Below are 16,349 nucleotides of genomic sequence, written 5' to 3'. Positions count from 1 at the left end.
GTACAGTGAACGTGGAGTATTTTGTCAAAATCTCGAGTAAATTTTGACCGAATTTCATGAATTTTTTTTGTTTGAAAGGTATTAACGAATGTAAAGCGTCGGTAAAATTTCCGGTCTCCTAACAAAATGGCTGCCGGTGGCCATATTGGATTTTAATAAAAGTGATATATCTTGGGAAAAATGGTACTTAGAGAGTTTCTGTTAGCATGGAAATAATTTGTTATGTGTCTGAGGTGTTTCAGGCATTCCATATATGGACATCTATCTTCTTCTTCTTCTTCTTTAGCCTGTTTGTATCCACTGCTGGATGTAGGCCTCCCCTAAATTTTTCCATGTTGTACGATCCATTGCCACTTGTTGCCAGTTCGTGTGTCCATATGTACCTTTGATGTATTTCTTTATTCCGTTTGTCCATCTCTCTGGTGGTCTTCCGACAGGTCTTGTTGTGGGGGGTCTCCAGTCCATGATGGCTTTGGTCCAACGGTCATCTGTCCTTCTTGCAATATGTCCTGCCCAACTCCACTTTAGAGACGCAATTCTTTCCATGACATCAACGACTTTTGTTTGTTGGCGAATCCATTGGTTTGTCATTTTGTCTCTGAGTGTAATTCCAAGCATACTTCGTTCCATGGCTCTTTGTGCCACTCTCAATTTATTTTCAGATGCTTTGGTTAATGGACATCTATATGTATCTATATTCACCAATATTGAGCTATATACAGGCATATAGAGCTATATAATAGCATATTCATCTGTGAAATGTTTATTTATAGGAAAATATAGGTAAATATAGCGGAGTTGTTTAAATAGGAATTTATGAAAGTTGACTTCGTACGGGGCTGTCTATATTGCCTCCGGCAATTTATTTGTATATGCTAACAAGGCAAAGAAAGATAATGTAAGTGATTTTAAAGGGCGAATAGCTTTTCAGTTGAGAATGAAGTAAAAGAAATGAAGAGTTTCACGAAATGGGGCATAAACTAACATATAAATATTTATTGTTCAAAAATGTTTGTATGCGAACATCTCCAATTATGTGTTAAAAACTGAACAAACGTTTCACAACTTAGTATCGAATAGTCCTATACTGACTTCGATACCTATGTTGTGAACAATTTTGTAGCAACTCGTGATAAAAGTAAAAATTCCATTTCTTGAGTCTAATTCTATCCACTCACACTCGAAATGAGATTTCAATTTTTATTACTTGTTGCATAGACAACTATTTTGTTACTGACCGTACCTAAGTCTATCCTTTAAAACTTTAGTAAGCTCGTACATGACACAGTTAACTTATTTACAAAAATATCTTTCTTGCTTGCTCTCGCAATAATCGCATATAACGTGACAACATTGCCCCCTTTCGAATCGACATCGACATTGTTCTCGTTTTTGTACCAAATGCGTCGAGTATCCTCGTCCACAACATAACATCGCACAATTTTCCGGATGCTGACAGTTTCTTCCCTTTGTGACTGCACAGAACGTTGGAGATGTTTCCAAGTAAAACAAAGATGTAGATTGCGAGGATGTAGGTTCCTGAAACAAAACTTTCTCAGCTTCACTTTCCTGAAAATATACTATACACTTCACATACCTTATTTTTGAAATACCAGTCGGGAACAGAGCGTCGTGACGATTTGTTACTCGGAAACTTTCGAATTGCCTCGTGATATTTAACCTTAAGCAGGGATGCTGTCGTATTAAAGTCGGCCAATTTTCTCCAACATGTTTTCATCGAACAAGATCCAGACACTCCATGGCACTTACATTTTTCGTTTATTGTCGATATGGCTGATAATATACCAACCTTCGTTTGGATATGAAATTGTATAAGACGAGAGGCAAAAAAAATACTCGGACAAACTTTGTTACCTCACTGTTGTGTCGCAATATTTCTGAAACTTGATCGCCATCACTCGGATGTAAATCCAAAAATCGTTTTGCCATTCGCTTACCATGTTTCCCATTATCGCTGCAACCACCCCACATCCATGATGTCTTAACATTGGGTGGATATTTCTCTTTGCCACAGTGACACTTTGTCATTTTACCTTCGGAACAGGCCCTGGCTATTGAGTATGTTAACGCTGCTGCAACGATGCTATGAATGAACGCCGTTTCGCGATATACCTGATGTGCAGAACAAATTTGATTTCTGTTACAAATGTGTAAATAGATTCGATAGTAACCAACCTTATGGAAAATATTTCTCTTTCCTCGTGATTCAATGCTACAGTTCCATCGATCATAGCGAAATTGTTGCTCACAATGTGTTACCGCAAGTCGTCTGGCTTCTTTGATAGCTTCGGGTAGTCCGAAATCTTTGCGACATTGATGATTCTGGCGTCGTGTTGCCTGTAAGTAACGACATGGACCTGGAGTCTTTGGAGCTGGACTAAATAAGGCCATTATGGTATTCCTTTGATGTATCAATCTAATTTATCGTGCAAACAAAAACAAGAAAAATGGTTAGATGAAACCAAATTGTTCTCACGGTACAATTCCATATATAGAATTCTTCTACGCTCATATAACTTATCCTTTTAGTTCAATATTTATTCTTCTTATTATATAGTCTTAATATATGTACAATAGCAACGAGTATATATTTTATAGTTGTGCTAACAACGTTTCATTTTCATCATGCATTTCATCCGTTCACAGTTCTTATATTCATTTTAACACACAAAAATGTAGGCATTTCTCTTATAAAAACGAATAATTTCGATGGAGAGAATCGTTTTTTAGTTTTATGAATTCGTAGTTTTTTGTGTGTGTATGTAAATGGAAATGGATCTACTGTGGATTTTTCATACTAATATAGTTGGGGAATATTTTAGTTATTTTGGGCTAATTATTTTCAACAAATTGTAATAAAATCTTCTATTACATTAGCCTGTGTTCACCGTTGATTTTTCTCAAATAAATTCACAAATAAATATACAAAATACAAATTGCAAATACGTATTACAAATGAAGTAACAGATCCTTAAATGATATGCTTCCTATTTGTGATAGACTAAGATTGGAAACAATTCTGAATTAACACCGTGCGGTCACATGGCAAATGCTTACTGTGGGATGCAACCTGTGGTGACACACTTGCAAAATCATACGTAAAGCAGACTTCCAAAGATGTTGGTTGGGCTGCCAGAACAGCAGAACAAGATAAGATATCTCTTTATTCATTCTTACTTAGTCAATATCATTTTGTTCCGCTCGAGGTTCCGCTAGGTTCCATGGCTAATTTTTAGTCACTCTCATGGCGATCACTCGACCGCATTTAAAACTTTTCTCAAAATCTTTTTAATTCATGGTTCCCTATCAACGTAGCTTTAAAATAAGCTATTGTGCGACAAAATTTAAACTCATTTTGTTGAGAAATCTGCACAAGAAACCTCTCGAAAATAAAAATATCGGAAACCTGCGAAACTTTTTTACCCGGAAAAAGTATTTTCCTCACAAAAAAGATGTTTCTTTTGGGTTTGGTTATTAGAGTAGACCCTGTACTTTATACTAAGACAGTGTTACCAACAATTCACTTTTTGGCAGTCTTTAGATTGTCGATACCTCGAAAAACTAAAAGATTTTCAAAAAATCTTCTTGGGCAAAGCATAGAACATTTTTGAAAATATTTTTTTTGGTCTTAAAATTTTCTTTAGCCTTCGCTGAGTCGGATCAGCTAGGTCCAGAAGCTCGGATGGAAAATACTCAAAAATCGACCGACCCTACTAAGCATTGACGTTCAACGATGAAACGCGATATCAGTTCTCAATACATTTCCATCAACGAGTTCTCTGGAAGAAGTTTTTTATTTGATTTCCAAAAAAAATACTAATTTTTTGTAATATTTCCTTTTGAAAAGATTGTTTTTTTACTGACTGCGCCTTAGTGAGAAGTCTTTTTTTTGCATTTTATAATAAAAATAAACTTTGAGACAATAAAAAAATTCTGAAGATACAGCCTGGAACAGTAAAAAAAGTCCATTTTTATTCTATACGTGTTTCATCGATTTCAGCTGTTTTGCCATTGTAATTTGTATTGTTAAAACAGCTGAAATCGATAAACACGAAAATCATAAAAACACACTTTTTTGACTGTCCTTGGCTGTACCTTTTATGCTGAAGTTTTTCGATCACTCTAAACGAACATATCCAGAAATTTTATCGATTTCGGTAACAACAAATTGCAGTCCGACTATAGACTGTTATGATTAGAACAAGTAAGTGTGTAAACCACGTTGGAGTAAAATTGCCGAAGACCAGTTAATTATAACTTGTCTTGACGTTACTTGTCATTAAATTCATATGAATTTTGACAAATATCTCAAGGCAAGTTAAAATTACTGGTCCGCGTTATATTTCCTTCTCTCTTATTATAAGAGTCTATTGTTCCTGCGGAGGTCGATCCCAAGAAAATTCGATGTAAAGTTCAAAAACATAACCAAATTACAATATTTTTTCTTCCAAAATTTATACAAAAATAAAAATTAATAGATAAAGAAATGGCGCCATCCGACCATAAGCTAAGAAATAATTTCGTAGCATTTTAACGACTACATTTCCATCTAATTTATTATTTAAATGATAACGAATGCAGTAATTTAGTTTTTATTTTTTTTAATCCAGTTGGTGGTGATCTAGCGTCTATTTCTATTTGGTTTTTACTGTCCATCATTTGTATGATTTGGAATAAATGTTTGAAGAAGAAGAATGAACACATTCAAACTAAAAATATCATTTCACTTAAGTTGAGATGTTAATGTTTTCGTATCTAATTAAGATAATCAAATAGCGTACATGTATACAGTAGATAGTGCTGCTTAATTAAATTATAGTTAATTTATGCAATACCGCCCAAACAATGCATTAATAATTTCCGGTAGATATATTGTAACGAAATGTAGGTGGACCTAAAACGTTTATTAACACAAATCATCTGAGTCACGTAAATGAAAAACAAAAAAAAATTGTAACTTAAAACACTACACATTTGTGTACATAAAATTAGTAATTTTTAAAATGTGTTTGTCCAACACTGTGCTGCAAATAATAAGTGGTAAATATTACGTACTCTTGATTCAATAATGTATTGTAATGGAAATGTTCGAACATTTTCTTAGACATTTTTTTCAATTTACGCAATATAATAGAAGTGGTAAAGAAAGATTTCTGTATTTATCTTAGAGGAAGATATGGCATTAACTTGTTGCGAATGAGTAATAAAATAAAATCAGCACTCTCTCCCGAGGGGAAAACTGTTTTGTGTGACTTTGAGGTTTGATGAAAACCAATTATTTTAAGGAATACCGCTGGGAAGGAGTCAAAGAGTCCTTAAAGCACAAGTAAAAAACCCTTTCTTCTTTCTCGCCACAAATTTTTTATACAAATTTTTATGAGTAGATTCAGCTAATGATTCCTTTTATTTATCTGGGGCAGGTGCACATTTGCAAATTCGAATTATCGAAAGGTTCCAGTGGTTCCGACGCAGCAAGAGAAAGATGTGCTAGTGTGTTGGTCCAGAAAATTCTTATATCGCATCGTAAGTACTTCATTCATTCAAAATATATGACTATAATATTCGACCATATCAGCGAGATAACGCTTCTATCAATTAACTTGATTTAAAAAGGAACAAAATAATTGACCAGGATCACACCCGTTGCAAATCCTTTTTGTTGTATTGTATTGTATTGTGTGTGTTCAACGACATGACTAATAAGATAGCTAAGCTGGAAGTGTTACACTTTATTCGCTAGTATGTTAAAGATAAACATTCTGATTGCTTCACCATTAACAAAGTATTTGCTGACGATTGCAAGGAAGACAAAAATAAAAGATGAGTCTGAGTTGTACCTAAGATATAATTTGAAAGTTTTCCTTTTGGTTGACCATACTAACGTCTAATTCAAACAAAACATATATATTATGTCCTTAAAAACAAGCTTACACAGCAAAAATAATCCAAGTAAAGAATCAACCAAAATTGAAATTGTGTACCAGAAAATGGGTTTTGTTAACTTTGCGATTTACTATATCTTTTGTGCGGTTCACAGATATGTTTTAAGAGAAAAGATTAAACCTTCGTCAATGATAGCTTCATAAGTGTAATAGTTCAAAATCGACTTAACAAGTCCTAACCGGTAAAACGTAAGTCGATTAATATATGACCGCCTGCCTGCGAAATACTGATGCTTTTAATTTCAAAATTCACAGAACAATCACTTTAAGGACATTAAGGTAGTTTTAAAGAACCCAAAAACGAAGAAACATTTTTTTGTGTTTACCATTTTTCGGTTAAAATGGTGTGATTGTACAAAGTGGCGCAAAGGTGGCACTAAGGATTTAAAGGATAAATTAATGGATAAATGAGAAAAGAACATTCGTCACTTCGTCACTAGGCACAAGAATAGAAAAAACTGTTTAAATCAAACCAATTAAAAAAACATCGTCACCGCACTTGCTTATTAATAATAATTTTTTCAAAACAATATTAACTCCACATAAATAAGTAGTTACTGATAATTTAAATACCTATTAAGACTGCTGTTGGAACTACTGCCATTTACATAACTTGCTATCGCCAACACACAAACAACCAAACAAACTTCCTTTTTTTCTCGAAGAAACATTTTTTTTTTCGTTCGTTCTTTTCGTTCGCTGTGTTCTCTTTGTTCTCAATGCATTATAACAATATTTTTATTGGTTCACTTCATTCACATCATAATCGAATCTCTTATTTATTAATTTCAACGTGTTCACAAACCATTAATTTGTGTACATAAAACTTATGATATTTTAACTATGATTAACGTAGTTATAAGATACTCTGTCACCAAACTGAATGGTTCAAATGATAAAGACATTATGGCTTTAATGGTACCAGTACAAAATTATTGGGAAAAAACACTATTTTTAGTGCGCTCATACAACGAGACGATGATGTTATGGAGTACCTCAACTGTAATATGATGGTAAAACGCGACGGGCGAGGTTTTACCTCATAAAGGTAAATAAACGTGAACGTTAAATCCAAATAACACAAAGGAACGAAAAATTATTTTTATTATGTTTTCACTTTGGTTTTTCTGTGTTTTTTTATTTTTCTTTTTATTTTGACTAACATGTGTGTAAATGTATGTATAAAAGTTTTGTTATGGTAAGGCGGTTTTCTTGTTTCTCGTTGCATCTCTTTGAAAAAACGAACTGGTCTCACACATTGAATGCATACCACACTAAGTCGTTTCAATTAAATTCTCAATTAACTACATTCCGTTAAATGCACGATAAAAGTCATATTTGCTAAGTCAATATTACCAAATAACATAAAATTTAATTTTTATGTTTGTAGCTCCCATCTTATAAATTATTTAATTTCTTTTGATTTTACGCATGCTCGTATTAATTTAATAATAAAAAAAAATGTTTTTTAAAAGGGCCTGTGTGTAAACATAGCTGTTTCGAAAGTATTTTTATGGTATACAACACAACAAAAAAAAAGAGAATTAAAATTTGGAAAGCTGAGAATATTTAATTAAGAACTTTGTCTTTAAGAAACGTTTGAGTGATTTGTTGTTGGTTACAAACGAAAAAAGGTGATACAAGGTTTACTTATAAATCGACGCTCGATGAAACCCATATATGCCGTTGATTAACGATGTTGTTTTCGAAATTGTTCATTAAATTTAAGTTAAAAACTTAACGATTTTGTCACCCTTCATTTCACATTTTCATTTTAATTATCAGAGAATGTTGATCGTTTCAATCGATAATTTGAGATAAAAATTAGAGTCGCCAAATTATTTGGACTTGATGTACTTCTTACTCCTTTGTCAGCTTTCCGATAAAGTTTCATTAAATATAGGCAAGCAACGCATTCCATGAGAACGCTTATATAAATTTGGGCGTATGTAAATAGAGTTGAAGGTAGGTCCTACACACTAATACTATTCATCTGTTATCAACATCGGTGACACAAATATACGAATAGTTCGTACGACGACGTTGTTAATGTTAAGTGATTGTTAAAAGCGAAGGGGGAAACTATGCGAGCAAATACGGGAGCAGTTTTTATTTGCTATTGGTGACAAATAGAACGAAATATTACAAATAGTGATGAAGTAGTAGATTTTGTATGACAAAAAGCTAATAGATTCGATTTTGACATATTTTTCTTTACTGCAGGATCTTCGAGAGATCTAGAAAAAAAATGTTTACAACCAACGTTTTCTTTTAATATTTTAATAATGGAAACCGAAATATTGATTTTTTTAAATTTTTACTGCTGCTTATCTTAAAAGTTCAGACAAGTCGTAACAACTTTTATAACTCATCGCTTTTGCTCGGGCTGTGACGTTTGAGTATTCACCCCTAGCGTGTTTGTGAACCAATAAATTGCTCTATATTTCTTATCAAATAATACCAAATAATAAAACATATTAGTTGCTACAATAAGATGTGATTGGAGTAAAACAAAATGTCTAATACTTTGAGTAAGTTACCTGACCCAACAAAGTCTTCAAAAAAATTATGTTTTTCCCATATCATGCATTGGCACACTGTTAATACCACCTCTGCATGCTAGTTATTATAATAGATAAGTTATTAGTTTCTGCACAGCCTTTTGTATTCAACACGTGAAACGATCTTTGGCAAATGTGCAAAGACTCTTCTCTTTTTACTTTCTTACATTTTTTGATGTGCATAATATGCAAGATTCGATATATCTCTTCGAGATCTGTTTACCACTCAGCTTTTATGTGCATCTTATTGATTTTAATCCCCCCTGTTCGTTACGGTTAATTACATTTTCTCATCATATATTAATTTGTTCAATATGGGATAATGCATCCGACTTGACAGTTATTTTTGTAGGAGTTGCATTGTTGCTACTTTTAGCATACAGTAAAATTAGCCATGCAAATATAAACAATTCAAAGAAAAATACTTTTTCAAAATTGAATATCAGCTTTTAAGTATATTTTGAAATGAATTTAAAAAGAAAAAAGAAATTCAGGAATATTGTTATTTCTGTTGGTGAAGAGTATTATGTGAAATTCTTTCGGATTTTTAATTGTTGGATGCATTGGAAACATTTAAATCTACACAGAAGATTACAATTTTCGATTATGAATGAAGAAGCCTTTATGTTTTCAGAGTATATATCGAGTGCATTGTAGTTATTGAATTGAAAGACGAGATGATCGGTAAAAGCCATATAAGTTTCCCGTTTACAAAATGTATACAAAATGCGTTTAAACACGATTCTCCGTCTACGAAATGAAGGGTTTCATGATCTTGTCATGATTGCAAATAGTCTCATGATATTGATAAGTGTTTGCAGCACTCATGGTTATGGTTTAGAATAATTGTTCCTATGATTTACCGAAAGTTAGCTGTCGGAGAGTGTGTAATATTATGTAAGTTTACTGAGTCTGTATGAAGCCTTTAAGTCATTAAAAGGGATTTTTTTAATTGGAGAAGCTACTCGGTGTTATTACTGTCCCAGATTCTTTCTTACGTTTATTTTACAGCTAGAAACGTGATGATATTGATATCTTTGTGGATTATAGGCTTAATACAGTAGGACTCCCACCTGACTTCAAGTTATTGTTAAATTAAATCATTCATAAATTACGTAACGTTTTTTCGATGCTGTCATCACAAATGAATCTTAAAAACCTCCAAAAATACAAACTCTATGAATCTGAATTTATGTTCTATCCCCTAAATATAGCCTTCCTACGGTATAATCAGTAATTTTGTTTATATGCGTTGTCTTAAGTATTCTGGTGTTTGGCAAAACTTCTGCTCCATCAGGTTTACTTGTTGTCGATAACAAATGAAAGCATTCTTTTGCAGCTACTTCCTAAAACCTTGTTACGGCGGAAGTAAACGGTTATGGCTTTTCCTCTTGTGCGGAAAAAAAATACTACAAACTATTAATTAAGTACGATTTAGTCAATTTCTTCGATAAATAAAAACCCAACCCATTCAGCAAGCCGATGTAAACAAGGAACATATGATGGTTTCTTGTTTGATTTGCTGATTGACCCAGCGTTTTACGGGAAACGAAGAAATCATCAAACATAACCTCAACGCACAGTACCAGCCTTTGCCGAAAGCAATACATACACAAGAGTCACACCAAACCATCAACATAAAAATGTTGCAGCAAACGCACACCGTATACACACGATTCAACATAACATACGATTAGGCAAAGAATCACACCCAACAAGTGTCCTGTCGTTATGGGGTAGAGCTGTATGGTAAAACAATTGCAAAGGAATCCCAAACATTATACAATTCCAATCACTGAGCATGTGCAAGAATGTTGAAATGTGTCTGGAACAGAGATGTTGCTGCTGGAATAGAAGGAACATTTTGGTCAGGGCGATTTGTCTACTGTTGACAGTGCCGCCACTTCACACGGACAATCCGGACATTTGCCTAGGGCGCAGCGATCTGAGCAGCGGAAAACTCGCAGTTTTAAGGGTGCGAAATTGTTGTAGGAATATTGTTGTGGAAGGAAGTCTGTAATAATAACACAACTTTGCCTAGGGCGCCAAAAACCTGGTGGCGGCACTGACTGTTGAAGCAACCGGCACCAACAATACTGCAACGACCATGAAATACGGATCAATGGGATAATGAAGACAATTAATATTTTTCAAATCTGTCTTGTATCAACAGTCAAAATCGAGCCAATGTACTTGTATCTAGATATGTGTACCAAACAAAAGTACACGAATTTTTTACTGTTTATGTAAATACTGTGTAAGAGTGAAACTTCTTAGCATATTAAATCCAATAAAAAACATTTTGTTCTGCATTTTACTAAACATTTTCATAATCCTACCAATGATCATTATCTAATTTGAAAACTATGTCGTGATGTGAATTTCTGATGTATGCCCACCCATGAAATTTCAAATAATATTGACTATTAAAAAATGATGAACGTAAATTAATTAAACCACATATTTTAATTAATTTTGAAATTATGAGAAAACGTAGCTGTTTTTTTGTCCGTTTTCGGCCAATTTGTCATCATTATACCATATATGATCGTTTTGAATGCTTGGTATTCGGTTTCATTAACATATCATTGTCACTAGTCATTTCGAATATATTCATTTATACTTATAATTGTGTGTGTTGATAATGTTAGTCAGCGTGCCGCCAGTGTTTTTTGAAAGAAACAGTCTAGCAGATATATAACAATATGATAGCAATCACTGTTCATTACAGTCTGTTTACGTGATAACCTAACGTGTCTTCAACGCTGGTATCTGGTCTTTAATTCATCTAAAGCTCCATCTCAAATTTGTTTTTTATAGCACCTAATCGACAAGAACACTAATTGTTTTTAACGAGGGAAATGCAATGCCTAGACGTCAATCATTGTGATAAATTAAACCATAAAAAACTTCCACTGTACTTTTCTAATAATTTTATTTGGTTGAACAACAGCCGTTAGAAATCATCCCGATGATCAAATGGGGGCTTGAAGCATTGAACTAAATGGTTTTTCTTCACAGATTCTAATATATTCAATAATGAGTGTAATATTGAAATAACTTCAAAATCGAACTTTTCGAGCTTCTAAGGTCAAAATCTTGTCAAATAATTTTCTGTAACGGTCTGCGCCGTTACAACGTATTTTATTTCTTACTGTTGAATTCACACGTTTTGATTCTTTACCAGACTAACAGACTCGTACAAATTTCAAATTGTTGGGTAATATTGTGTAGTCATAAGTCCTTGCCATGTCATTCTGTTGATATTATTAATTAATAAATTAAAAGACAAAACTAAAATATTCCAGTAAATATGTGCGATCGATAAAAAGCTACCACTGCGACCACAAAATACAGGCACACATCATTATCATCGCCAACAATATTTGATTGTATTTTCACTGGTACACAATATTTGATTATAAGGCTCAGCCTAATTTGCATTTAATTTAAGATAAAATGTTTGTTTTATTGTCAAGTCATAAATAAAATACTTATACGAATAACATTTAGTCATCATCGTGCGATTTGCGTGTGGCAATTAATAAATAAATTTGTAATTAATATATAAAACCTACCTGATGTTGATATGGATGCATAAGCAAAAACGAACTCGAACATATTTATCGCAACGTTTTTTCTTCTTCTGCTTTAATCTGTGGATCCGATACATATTTTAGGCTTAAGATTTAATAATTGTTAATGTGTGAGCAGTTTTTTTTTTTGTTAATTCCAATTTTAGATGATGTGAGATTAAAAGTATATTTTATATTGCTGTGTGGTGGCTTGCCTAGAATCGAAACGAAATGAAATTCCTTGAATTTTGATTTTAATTATTAATGAAAATGACTGCAAAAATTATACACACAACATTGACGCAGGTCAGCCGAAAAAATGTATTCGACCAAATTGAGTCATTGTTAAGTCAACGTTTTTAGGAAGTTCAAAAACTTCTTTTAATCTTCATGATTTACATATTTGTTTGTGATTTTTATTAATTATTTGTTTAGAAATTCATTATTGCAATTTATAATTTGAGGGTGATACTGGTTCGCATTAAAATGGTTGTTTTATTCACATCATAATGGTCCATTTTTGTTCCTGTACAATAAAGAAAATCGGTGTGTCACAATATCAGCGATAAGACTTTGGGAAAAGGTTTTCATTTATGTGCTTTTCACATCACACTAGACATTACTATTTCTGGATGTTCTGGATACTGGAACTGGATATACTCGATTATAAGTTCGCAACTGTCAACATCCCCAATGAAATCTGTTACTTCGTTCGTTTACAGTATTGCTTAGCATCGAGGCGTTCTACTTCCATTGGTGTATATTGATGCATCTATTGACTTTTCCTTCTATTTCTTTCTGTTGGTCACCAATACAATAGCAAATAGCAGCTGCCCCAGTATTTAAAGAACACAGCTCTGACTCTGAGCTCATCGCTTATTTTTGTCCGTCTTGTTGTTTCCAAAGACCTCAGATTCATGGATAGTTGTAAAATTAATGCATGCAGCTGAAGCCGTTATTTGTTCATCTGTTAAAATGTGCTGCTAAAACGATCAATTCAACATATTGGAAATGGTTCAAAATTGAGAAACCACAAATAAAATTTTCTCTTATTATCGAAGCATAGGGTACAGAAGTGTGTTCATAAATTATTACTCGAATTCAGACGGTACGTACAGAAGAAGTTACACTCAATAAACTGGGATTTGTGGAATACGATTTCGGTTTGCATCACATATTATTAAAATGTTGTTTTGAGGTTGGTAGCTAATTTCAAACAAAGAAGTCATAATTTCGGTATGTGCAATAAAACATGCGGTCTAAGTTAACCCTCAGTCTCAAGCAAAATGTATGTAGTTAGTGAAAGTGTGCAAAAAAAGGAATACGTACACGCAGCGATAAAATGATCAGAAATTCTTCCACATATTGTTATTATATCGGGTTATCCGCAAAAATTTTTCAAAACCACAATTTTAATCAAAGAAACAATCAATATTTATTGGTAAGTTTAAACGTCGCTTTATGTTTGTTGTGTATATTTATTAAAATTTTTAGACGTATTTTAATTGCATGCTTATTGTGTAAGTCGAGAGCGATATACCATACATGCATATCTAAATTTAAATTTACTTTTTTACTTATACGTATATAGGGCTCGAAATGTGTGGTCTTAATAATCCACAATTCATATATCCAAACCCAACCTTTCTGACATGTTGCGGTGCTTCTTGTAATTAAACGTTCCTCATCATCATCTAAAATCATATAATAATGGCACCTTTTGGTGAATACCTGGGTGTTATACATGTCGTAAATATATTTATCTTCATCGTATGCTATATATATGCTGTGTGTGTTATTAATTATTATTTGGCTTTAATATGTTGTCAGTGTTATGGTTTTTTTCTGTTCAGCTATAATGTTTATTAGGGCCGGTTCGAGGCAACCAATTTGTTATTTTACGAGCAACAAATAATGAAAAGTTCTTAACATTTTTTGTTGTTGATGATGTCTCAAAACAAAAGAATAATCGCATTTGCAAGGATACTAACGTTAATAAAAAAACGGAATGATTTCTCCGTGAAACATTTCGATGGATCGCATAATATTTGGCAAAGTCTTAGCAACATTCCATTACCTGATTATTGGAAGCATAGACTCAAACAACACACAAATTCACACATAGACTGGCACATAGAATTAATTTGTTTTTTATAATAATTAATCTATCAACAACACAAGCATATTATAAAAAGCTAATAATGCTTGGTCCATTTGGTTTTTTTCTTGTAATTTTATTCAAATTCGAAACGCTTCTGTGGTGGTAACATAACATGAAACTTGATTGGTTTGATAATATAATAGTCGTTTAGACCATCAGGAAATTTGTTGTAAGAGCATGAAATTGTGTTTGGCTGTCGTCTCTTCAAAGTTATTGAATAAAAACAATAAATGTGGTGTTTAAGGAACTGGTTGAATAAGGCAGAGTTTCGACACCTTTTGTGGTTGTAGCACGATATTTGGTAGCTTTTTATATTTTGTAACAATAAAATCTGTTACTTCTTTTGCTTAAAATATCTCTAAGTGGTTGGTACAAGATCTATTACTTCATTAGTTTTAACGTTAGTTTTGATTATAAAAAAAAAACACCAGCGAGACTTCATCGAGTAATCTTGTCTCTGTTGTCGATAGCAAATGACTTTAGTCGTTTCTAAGAGCTGATGATGCTTTTGCCTCCCCCATTCCTCGCTCCACATGCCCAAACAGTTTTTTTTAATTCTAAAAATACGGTTCGGAGCAACGGTTTTTACATTATTTCACTTTTGTCAGCTTCGCTTGCGACACGATATTTGCGTGGATCTCTTATAAAATAAGTGAGGCGCTGAAAATTCAAGTTTTGTAACAAGCTTCTCTAGCTTCGTTTTCGAAACGACCATAAAATAGGATATGTAAGAAATGAAAACAATTCAATAATACATGAAGCCTATACTGCTTGCAGGACTTCACGTAAATTTCAACATAGACAAATACGTACATAGTTAGCTTACATTTTCAATCTGATCACTCCAAATCATTATTTCGGCTCACACTCACATTAATGTTAACATGTCGGTCGTAATGATTTAATATGACCTAGAAATTATATTTCTATTATGATTGGAAACTGACAGAAAATTTATTCAGCTGGTAAAATGAAGCTTTTGATGAGCTTTGAGAAAAGCGTTTCTTCTCTGGCCTGGCGTATTTAAAAAAAGTAAATTTCCTTACTTATTTTGCGGTCTTATATTGCTCTTCACTTAAGATAAAAAAATCAGTGAATTAGAAATGATAAAAACAGCAAAATAACGGTATGCCATCTCTGGCTCGTGTCCATTTAAAATACTTGATGTTTAATATACAATATAAATTAGATGTCTTATGTGGAAAATATTTATATTAAAATAGAAAAGTGCTAAGCATAATAATGATGTTAATGCGAAGACCTCCGGTGATGAAAACCGATAAATGCGTATTAAGATATTATTTTTTAGGAGAGAAAAAAAAGAACGAAAATAAATTCAAATTTATTTGCTGTTTTTTGTTTCAGTTTAATTTGTATTTAATGGATTTTCTAATTTTGAGCAGGAGGCTACTTTTGAATAATTTTATTACCGAAAATATGCATAATTTGGAGGTAAACTGTAATTTAGATTGACTGTAATTTGATGGTGGTGCTATTTATATATTATATTGTTTGGTTTCCGTTTCTTTATTACTTTTTTAGTCTTGAAAACAACAATATCAAGATTTTCCTAACGAAAGCCACGGTTGAGGAATCCTCAATGAGGATGCTAACAATGGAATTTGATTCTTGGTGTATGTTACTCATGACGTACGTCAAGAACCCTTCTACATGATATAAACTGAGCACGGTTGGTTTGAAACGAGATTTAATAGGGACCGCCGACCACCAATATTTTTTTTAAATATTTATAATGAGTGATGGACAAGAACATCACACAGGAAAAAATTAGCCCGAACCCCTGAGCCGTTTCTGAGAACCAGTGGATGCGCTGCCACAAGCAGACAGACACAGCCTGATCACAAATTTTAATGGGGATCGGTAGAGGGAAAAATTCTAAGATATACTGTGTAAAAAATATTTCCTTCGATCATCTGCTCTCGGAGCAATAACTGTTGAAAGTCAAAATTTCACCATTTTCGAAGAGTGATATATCTTTGACAAAGTTTCCGCGCCAGCCAGTGCAAATTGATTCTAGACGCGGTTAATAAGCTGCCAGCCAGTGCAAATTGATTCTAGACGCGGTTGA

General features: G+C 33.0%; 1 protein-coding gene across 1 annotated transcript; it reads right to left on the bottom strand.

The window, feature by feature from the left end:
• Positions 1 to 969: 969 nt before the first annotated feature.
• LOC119075602 (protein Wnt-4) lies at positions 970 to 7,019 on the bottom strand. Its single transcript, XM_037182071.1, has 5 exons — positions 6,537 to 7,019; positions 2,197 to 2,437; positions 1,876 to 2,133; positions 1,598 to 1,810; positions 970 to 1,539 (listed from the first exon to the last, which is right to left on the bottom strand). Exons 1-5 carry the CDS (start codon positions 6,632 to 6,634, stop codon positions 1,294 to 1,296), a joined length of 1,056 nt encoding a protein of 351 aa, XP_037037966.1. The 5' UTR covers positions 6,635 to 7,019; the 3' UTR covers positions 970 to 1,293.
• Positions 7,020 to 16,349: the final 9,330 nt, after the last annotated feature.

This window comes from Bradysia coprophila, unplaced genomic scaffold, assembly GCF_014529535.1.
Source record: "Bradysia coprophila strain Holo2 unplaced genomic scaffold, BU_Bcop_v1 contig_232, whole genome shotgun sequence".
In the NCBI taxonomy this organism is placed as follows: domain Eukaryota; kingdom Metazoa; phylum Arthropoda; class Insecta; order Diptera; family Sciaridae; genus Bradysia; species Bradysia coprophila.
Note: the sequence above shows the minus strand (reverse complement) of the source record. Positions and strands in the feature narration are given on the sequence as shown.